Below are 8,830 nucleotides of genomic sequence, written 5' to 3'. Positions count from 1 at the left end.
CTCCTCGGTGGGCTCAAGTCACCAGGCCTGCTCCGGGCGCCGACTGCTTGCTCAGATTATTTGAATTTGGCAGACTGCAGCAAAATACAATACCAGTGGAGCATAATGCGTTCAGGCTCTCTGGTTATCCATTTGAGTCATCTGCTGGTCACTTTAGTCCAAAATCGTCAAAAATGTTGCTTCCAGGCGGTTGCATAATTGTTCACGGATAAAATACGGTGTTTACACTGAACAATTAGCTTCCTGGGATTTAAGTAGGTCACTTCTTGTGGATGTGTGGCACGAATGCAAATGCATCCAATTCTACCTTCCAAAAAACCTTGGCCTCCCCCTCATGTGACTTGCTTCTTTGCCAAGGTAATCCACAGTATGGATCGGTATGGAGAGGCTTTACATGCAAATGGATGGGGAGCAGACAGAGAAGCTGCTGGGCTGAATGTGGTTGGTGTACTGTAGGTAGATGGAAAATGCATACTTCTCCTGAGAGCTAAATGGTCATGAGGCTGGCGCTGACACATCTCTAAATGAATGTGTTCGGAGCTAAAAAGAGGTAAATTACTCCAAAGTGGGAGTAGACAGCAAGGACCTGCTGGAGAGAGTTAAGACACGAGCAAAGGCCCGCTGGGCATCCAGGCAGGGATCCATCCATCCATCCCTTTGCCTCTCAGAGTTGACTCATGCTCCCTACGTGGGCAATGTTTCCATGTAAACACACACAGTCGACTCAACAGCGATGTGACAGAGACAGATTTTTCCAGTCATCATGTAAACCTGCCAAGAAGTAACACAAACCTTTTTGATTCATGGAAATTAAATCTTACTAAAAATGTTTTTTAAAACATTAGATGACCAATATTTTGTCCATTCAGCTTTTGCACCAACAAGCTGGCAACATTTTGCTGCTCCCTCTCACAGGTCTCTCACATTCGCACACTTTATCTTTGCACACAAACATTGTTTTTTTTTTTACTAATGTGTGCACAAAACGTGCATGTGTGATGCGTTATTCTGTCTCCAATCCACTTTTCCTCTTACTTCCTTCTCTGTTTTAGCTTTGTTATAACAAACAGGGAGACGCACCATAAGAACCTTTAGCAAAAGAAGCTTGAGGGGAATTTTATATTTACAGTGGGAATCAGTAGTGTCTGTGTGTGTGTGTGTGTGTGTGTGTGTGTGTGTGTGTGTGTGTGTGTGTGGTGCATAAATGGAAGACATGTGTGTGCAGGTGTTGTAAAGGTGCGAGGCAAAAAGCAGGTACCTTGAAAGGAGAAGTGGAGACCTGCAGCAGCACAGCAGACAGACAGAGAGAGAGAGAGAGAGACTAGCACCAGGTGTTCCTCGTTGGCCCTAACGATCCCCTGCCACCAGCTATCTGGAAAACAAGGCAAAAGACAGATTTGGTCACACCTTAAAACTTATAATGCTACAGAAATGTGTACATTTGTAGGAATAACGCGAAGTAAGGTAAAACCACAGTGATATGCTTTGGCTAGTTAAGACTAGTTGGACTACAGTCACAGCTATCCTAAAGCTATTTTACAGATTTATACTGATTTCCTGTAACTGAAAAATCTATTTTAATGTTCCATCATCTTAGTAATTGAGTTTGTTACACCACATTTATAAGACAGTATCTAAATCTAATCTTAAAATAACAAAGATGGGGAATAATCATCCTAAAAAGTGATAAAAATGCATGTTTTACAACGTGCATAGCTCGCACACAGTTTGGCTTCAAACGTCAAGCCCTTATCTCTCATCTTCACTGAAAGGTTTTTTTTGAGGGCTGGATCTCCTGTGCAAGCTGCATCAAGCATCCTCGCTGAAAGGCCCAATCTGTGATTCAAATATAAACATGAGGGCCATCCCAGCAAGAAAATTCAAAACACAGGAACCTGCTATCACTCCCAGATTGATTGGCAGGTCTTTTAATACATGGATTAATGCGAGAAATCAACTAACTCCAAGATGTCAATGCTTCAGAAGCTGCTGAAAGCTGCAAACACCAAAGTAGCATCCGCATTGATGAGAAACATGCTTTTTTTCCCCCTCATTAAGACACATTTTCAGCTATGACTGTGAATTTGGCTCCGATTATTTCAAGGAGTTGGACCTTAAATGACACTCGCAGCCAAGAACATGTCGTACCCTAATGAGGACTCTCACACTTTGGGCTCTTTCACTCACTCACTCACACACACACACACACACACACACACACACACACACAAAGCAAGGAGGTGTGGGCTCTTCATTACGTCAGTGTGGAAAGAACTATTTCTTGCCTATATTGCTGTCTGAGGTTAACGGGCAACATCAGTCTCTTCCTCGCTCTCTCCCTCCCACAATCTCTCTTTCCCAACTCCTTCGTCTTAATTTCTCGCTCTTACCTCGCCCACCTCGCTCTCCCCCCCTCTCTGTCTTTCTGTCTGCTTCCAACATACATTTATTTATCAGTGTGGGGAGCTTTGCTGCGAGCACCGGCCCACAGGGACCCTTTCACTTTGCTGATGCGCACAGTGGCTGCTGATTGTAACCTCACGTGCCCCTGCTTGTGAGTCATGTGAAGTAAGATGGGAGTTTGTGTGTGTATGTGTGTGTGTGTGTGTGTGTGTGTGTGTGTGTATTAGAGAGAGACAGTTGGGAAAAAGCCAGACTACTGACTACTTTCATGATGTGGCAATCAACTTAACCACTGACACTGACTCAAAGCATTATGGCATCAAGTCCCACAGGGTGCACATTAGGCCAATCCTAGGGGCAGATATCGATTCAGCACGGTTGGGTTTCAGATACTGCACACACACATCATGCAGTCATTTGTGAAGAACAGTTGCTCGGTAATCAGCAACTGTATTATCATAACAAGTATTATCACTCAGTTGGTAATAGGAAGGACAAATACTCAGTGTCCTTATCTATCGTGATGGATTACTACTGTTATTTATTGCACTAGAATGTGTTCTGCTTCCATGTTTGATGGAATGTTAACTAGATACCAAACTCATGGAGGAAGCTGTTTTATGGTTGTATCTTATCGTTGATTTCCCTGCACGTACACTCCAATAAAAAGGGCCATAAAACAATAAATTGCAACTAAAACCAATACAATTTCTGTGCTACATGTTTTGCGGTGTTTGACTATTTTAACCTGCAATAACTGATGTTTTGTCCATTTGGAGACAGCGGAAAGGAAACAGTGACATATTGAAAATCTTATATGGAAATATGTTCCTATTTATACAACCAACAGATACGGAGCAACATTGTTATTCATTTGAAGATGTGGTTGTGTCCAACTGACACATCTCAGTAAAATAGTCCCTCCCTTTTAGCTCGGTTTTTGGTCTCCACCAACTCCAGAGGGAAATGTGAAGCAAGATGCTAAATAGCTCCACTACGTTCACCAGGTATTCACTAACCTTGTCTGTATGCCATGTGGTGCTATAGGCAGGTAGTGTATAATTAGTTGATCTGAGCTTATTCAATGAAGCGGCCAGAAACTGTGCTGATGAGAGCTGTGAGAGTGAACCCATAAAAACAATACAATGAATAGAAACATGCTAAAAATGTCTGTCGAGCTGAAGGGACCTGCACATTCTGGGGGTAATTCTTGGAGTTCTTACCTATACAACCCCTTTTACATTAAAATCAGTAATTTGATCTATTGTTAATATAAAAAAAAAAAATTAGTTAGTGCAGCTTTAATTGGTTTTATTTTCAGAATGATTGTAGTTGAGACTATGTCATTTCTGCTGAACAGCAAACACACGTGACAACTGTGGGATAACGTTAAATATTAAAAACATAGTAGAAAAGTAGAGAAGTCACATGAAATCATTAAAGATACACATTAAGTCATCAAACTGAATCAGCAATGTCACACAGTAACACTTATCTAACATTAGCTAAGAATGAGTCACTACTGGTCAGCCCAGCCCAAGTAAGGATGTTGCAGCAAAACCCTTGGTTCTATTGATCTGTGCAAGGGTGCGTTTTAATTCTCTTGGATTTAACTTCTCGTCTAAGAAGAAGAATATATCATAGATGTTGTTCTAATACGTATTTTATGTAAAACTCTTTGGATTGCAGCGTTTGAAAGATGATAAACTGGCTTCGCCTCAACAGCTATTAGGCTGTTTGAATTTGTTCGAGTCATGTCATCTGGAACGTCATCCATCTCCCAGATATTGTTTGATCAAATTTATAAAAAATGATACATAACTAAATAGGCTTGAAGTCGTTTACTCTCGTCCTGAACTGAATCTATCATAACCATGTTTATTTTGTTGGACATTTTTGATGGATGAGTTCATTTTTTAAAATGGTGAATCATTTTATGTTTCTAAATTGAACCCGGGAAGAAAAATCGAAGAAATACTAAAATGCCCCCTGGCACACACGTAATGTCAAAATGTGTATTTAATCTTAACATATTACCTACCAGACTGCAGTACTGATATTGTGCCAGCAGGCGGCATTACGCAGTCTTGGTGCTGTGAGTGAATCTGCTCTGACTGCATGGCTTTAGGCAGCATGACCACAGGAAAATAGACTTCACACCCGTCATACACTGCCAGCATGACGGCGCTCCATCACTCAGCCTTCTAGTGACACACCAGTACAAACGCAATGCACACACTATGATGCCACACAAAATAAGAGCTTCTTCGTTTTTTTTTTAATTTTTTAATAGAAAAGAAAGTATTCAAATAATACAACAGGAAGTATTCGGTAAAGATGACCAAAAAAAAAAAAAAATGTGATCTGTGTCTAAAGGGCAACGATGCATCCTCCCCTTGAGCTCAGCCCAGTGTTCTGCTTCAGTGTGTGTGTGTGTGTGTGTGTGTGTGTGTGTGTGTGTGTGTGTGTGTGTGTGTGTGTGTGTGTGTGTGTGTGTACACTGAATCAAATTGGGAATAGAGCTTTATGATGCACATGATAGTCTGCTGGTGAAATGAAAAGGGATACAATAATGTGTGTGTGTTTGTCTGGTTTATATGTACATGCTGAGGTGTGTTGGAATGACAGTGTGCTACGATATGTACAATAAAAGACTCCATGTATGTGTATGTGTGTGTGTGTGTGTGTGTGTGTGTGTGTGTGTGTGTGTGTGTGTGTGTGTGTGTGTGTGTGTGTCGGCTTGGATCTGCAGTGTTGTGGTATATGAAGGAGGATAGATTGGTTGAGACACAGATGATCTGAATTAAACACAGCTTCAGTCTGACTGCTGTGGTGAGGAGGATGATAATGGGATTGGTGATGATGATGATGGTGATGATGCACTACAAAGGAAGCCAAGAGTCAAACAAACTGAAGAAAAGAGCATCAGAAAAGGGGACAGAAAAAAAAAGAAAAAGAAAGAACTGAACATGTAGCTGCGAAACACAATTAAAAAAAAATAAAGGTCCTTGACTTCAGAAGGCAGGAGGAGTTAGAGTTTCTAAATCACCGGCTCGCTCCCTACTCTCTCTTATTAAAATATCACACATTTTTCACTCTCTTTCCTCACCCGCCCTCCCCCATTCTCTCAGTCCCTCATGAGCCAGGTGGCCTGGCTGAAGGTAAGCAGGCCAAAAAGTTCAGTGTGGATCCTGGTGGTGTTGCTGCTCAACCCCTCTGCCTTCACCAACTTTTCTTCCCAGGGCCTCCTTTCTTCTTTACTTATGTGTCTCAGTCCCCCACACGCCCACCAAGGACATTTGTCCGTACTTGGAGCTCCATATTTGGGAGTTCCTCTGTCCAACTGCATGGGTTAAATATTCAGGATCGAACCACGGAGGTACAGCCGGGTGGATACGGAGGGACAGATGGAGGGATGAGGAGCTGCTGTTGTCCTGCTTGATGAAATGACTCGGTTTGAGCCGACCGTTTCTTCTCGTCACGTCGTCCACCATCTCTCCCTCCTTTCATCTGTCTGTCCCTTCATCGCTCCGCCACCTCCATCTGTCCTCTCAGGGGCCTGAAGGGGTGAGGAGGGCTGTAGTCTCTGAAGAAAGTGCTCTTCATCCCATTCTCTCTCTCTCTCTCTCTCTCTCTCTCTCTCTCTCTCTCTCTCTCTCTCTCTCTCTCTCTCTCTCTCTCTCTCTCTCTCTCTCTCTCTCTCTCTCTCTCTCTCTCTCTCTCTCTCTCTCTCTCTCTCTCTCTCTCTCTCTCTCTCTCCTCCACGCTTTCACTTTCGATTAAAATACTATCTTTGCCATACGTTCAAAAACGCACACATGCTCATACCAACACATACAGTGTCCCGTCACATCGACGCCCCATTGGTAAAACACTGATTCAACTCTCTCAGGCATACATAAGCACACACGTCCGCATTTACACACACACACACGCACGCACACACACGTTGCGAGGCTCTCTGTGAGGGTGAATCTTGGGGGCCTCTGTGCTATGTCCCATCTTCCTCCTCCTCCTCCTCCGAACAGTAGTCTCGTCCCTGCAAAGAAAGAGAGATAAGAGAGAAGATGAGACGTGGATTATTTCCTACTCGAATTTGCTCCGGTACTATATACTCAGTAATAACCTGCTTTAAATGACTCCCTCTGAACTGTCTGCATGCAGATCACTTTTTACTCCAGTCACACTTAAACAAACCCTCGTCAAGTTTCTGGTACTGGCGTAGAAAATGCTGGATGAGGCGGTTAAGTGCTGACAGGTGGGCAGTTATGCTGCTTTGTTTCTTCCATCACGCTGAAGAGCTAGCTCAACTCCCTTCCTTTCCTCCACAGAGCCGACCTGACAGCTCGTCTAACTGCGCTCGCTGTCTCGATTTAAATAAGGCTTTAAAAACACAGGCAGCCTCAGCACCCGAAGAATCACTAGTGGAGAGAAACGAAGTGCATTTAAAAACAATATGGTGCCTAAGTCCTACTTTGAGGCATTTAACAGCTGTATTTCCATTTCATGCTACCTCATACATTTAATTCACTACATTTCAAATGAAAACCTTTTTAAAAAAAAAATTTAGTTTTCAATTTCAATGCTCCAATACATTTATCTGACAGCTATAGTTACTTGTTACTTTGCAAAGGATTAATCAATCAGTCATTTGTCAAATAATCTGCAACTGTTTGGATTATTGATTATATGCTCTTAAAGCAAAATGCCAAACAACTGCAAGGATGTGATGCTTCTCATTGTCTTATGCGATGGTCAATTGAGTATCTCTTCTTGTTGGTCAAAATGATCTATTTTGAAGACGCCATCTTGGGCTTTAGGATGTTGTGTTTGCGACACTATTTTTTTCCCTGTTCTGATATTTTGTAGACCAAACAATTAAAAATATTGTCAGATTAATGGATGACTAAAAGAAATCGCTACTAGCAGCTCACATCAAGCGAAGTGTAACATTAGCTTTTTTGAGCGTTTCTGGCCAATATTTAGGGAAGTCCAATATTCCCTTTTCTTTTTGTTCCGTCTTTGGTCTCCTCCAACTCTTGAAAAACAAATGCTCCACAACATTCAGCAGCTAGTCGCTAACTTTGACTGTCTGCTGTTTGATGCTGAGCAGATAGAGTACACTTTTCGCTGAAGTGGCCAGAAACTACTCTTATGAGAGCCAGAAAACCAAAACAATGAGCAGAAAGATTCTAAAACAGTACTTTTACCTGTAACTGAGTATTTCTACACTGTGATGTGTCTACATACGGTTAAAAAACAGGCGATAAATGCACTGCATAACACCAGAGCACAATCCAGCAATTATTCACTATCGCTTCACTGCAACCTCATTTTCAGTCAGAAACAACCAGTGAGATGAAGTGGCAGACTAGAGTAGTAAGAGCTCATCACTGCAGCCATCCTCCCCCTCACACACGTGGGGGGTGTGGGGGGGGGGGGGGGGGGGGGGGGGGAGTGTGTGAAGCTCGTAAGCACAGTGACAATGTGTGGACTAATGGATGTTGTTGTAATACAGCCTGTCTCTTTAAATGCTAAGACCCAGCTGTTTCTTTAAAACGCTCAGAGACCCAGTCCGTGCCCCCCCCCCCACACCAACCAACCCAAACACACACACACACACACACATAGCCAGCCAGCCCCCCCCCCCCCCCCCGCCCGCCCTCACCTTCTCAATCTTCTCATCCAGCATCCTGAAAAATTCCTGCTGGCTCTCTGACGTGTGAATGCTGAGAGAGAGAGAGAAGAAAAATGGAAAAGCGAGAAGGAGGGGGGAGAGGAAGTTGGAGACGAGGAGGAGAAGGGAGGCAACAAATACATCATGAGAATTTTCCATTACACCCCCCACATAGCACCAGTACCAGCACACACACACACACACACACACACACACACACACACACACACACACACACACACACACACACACACACACACACACACACACACACTGCAGTGTGAGAAAGGCTGTGGAGGAATTTAAATAATTATTGTATAAAGTATTAAGCCAGTCTCTCGTCCAAAGGCAAAATACTGTGCAGCCATTAACAACCAATATGTTTACATATACAAACTACACACAGTCTGAGGTTGTCTGAGAGGCAGCGTTATAAAAACCAGACACAGCGTATCACTTACTTCACACAGCGTAATGTTAACACACTGATTATAAGTTGTATCTTAATGGACGCTGGACATAACGGTTTATTAAAAGGTGTCAGTTCAGCCAAATTACAACACACTGCAGTTACAACAATCACTTTTCATTGGAACTTCTAACTCCCCATGAGAGCTGCTCACAGTGAGCTGGCAAAACAATCTCATCACAACGTCCATTAGTAGCGTAGCTGCTCCGGTGCTTTCCATTATATTGCATGATCTTCCTCGGCAGATGAAGCGCGACATTGTTTCTCGAAAAGTATGTTAA

The 8,830-nt window shown here is 42.9% G+C and overlaps 1 protein-coding gene across 1 annotated transcript in view; it reads right to left on the bottom strand.

Annotated features, from left to right (window-relative positions):
- Positions 1-4,826: 4,826 nt before the first annotated feature.
- Positions 4,827-8,830, bottom strand: part of zgc:92140 (uncharacterized protein LOC447854 homolog) — a 28,207-nt gene continuing 24,203 nt past the window's right edge. The window contains exons 5-6 of the mRNA XM_068725945.1: positions 8,072-8,132; positions 4,827-6,442 (exon numbers count right to left, since the gene is read on the bottom strand). Of these exons, the coding sequence (XP_068582046.1) occupies positions 6,395-6,442; positions 8,072-8,132 (109 nt within the window). The 3' untranslated portion in view covers positions 4,827-6,394. The remainder of the gene's footprint in view (positions 6,443-8,071; positions 8,133-8,830) is intronic.

This window comes from Cebidichthys violaceus, unplaced genomic scaffold, assembly GCF_023349555.1.
Source record: "Cebidichthys violaceus isolate CVI_PGR_0920_01 unplaced genomic scaffold, fCebVio1.0.p SCAF_37, whole genome shotgun sequence".
Taxonomy (NCBI): Eukaryota; Metazoa; Chordata; class Actinopteri; order Perciformes; family Stichaeidae; genus Cebidichthys; species Cebidichthys violaceus.
This window is presented reverse-complemented; position numbering and strand designations above follow the sequence as displayed.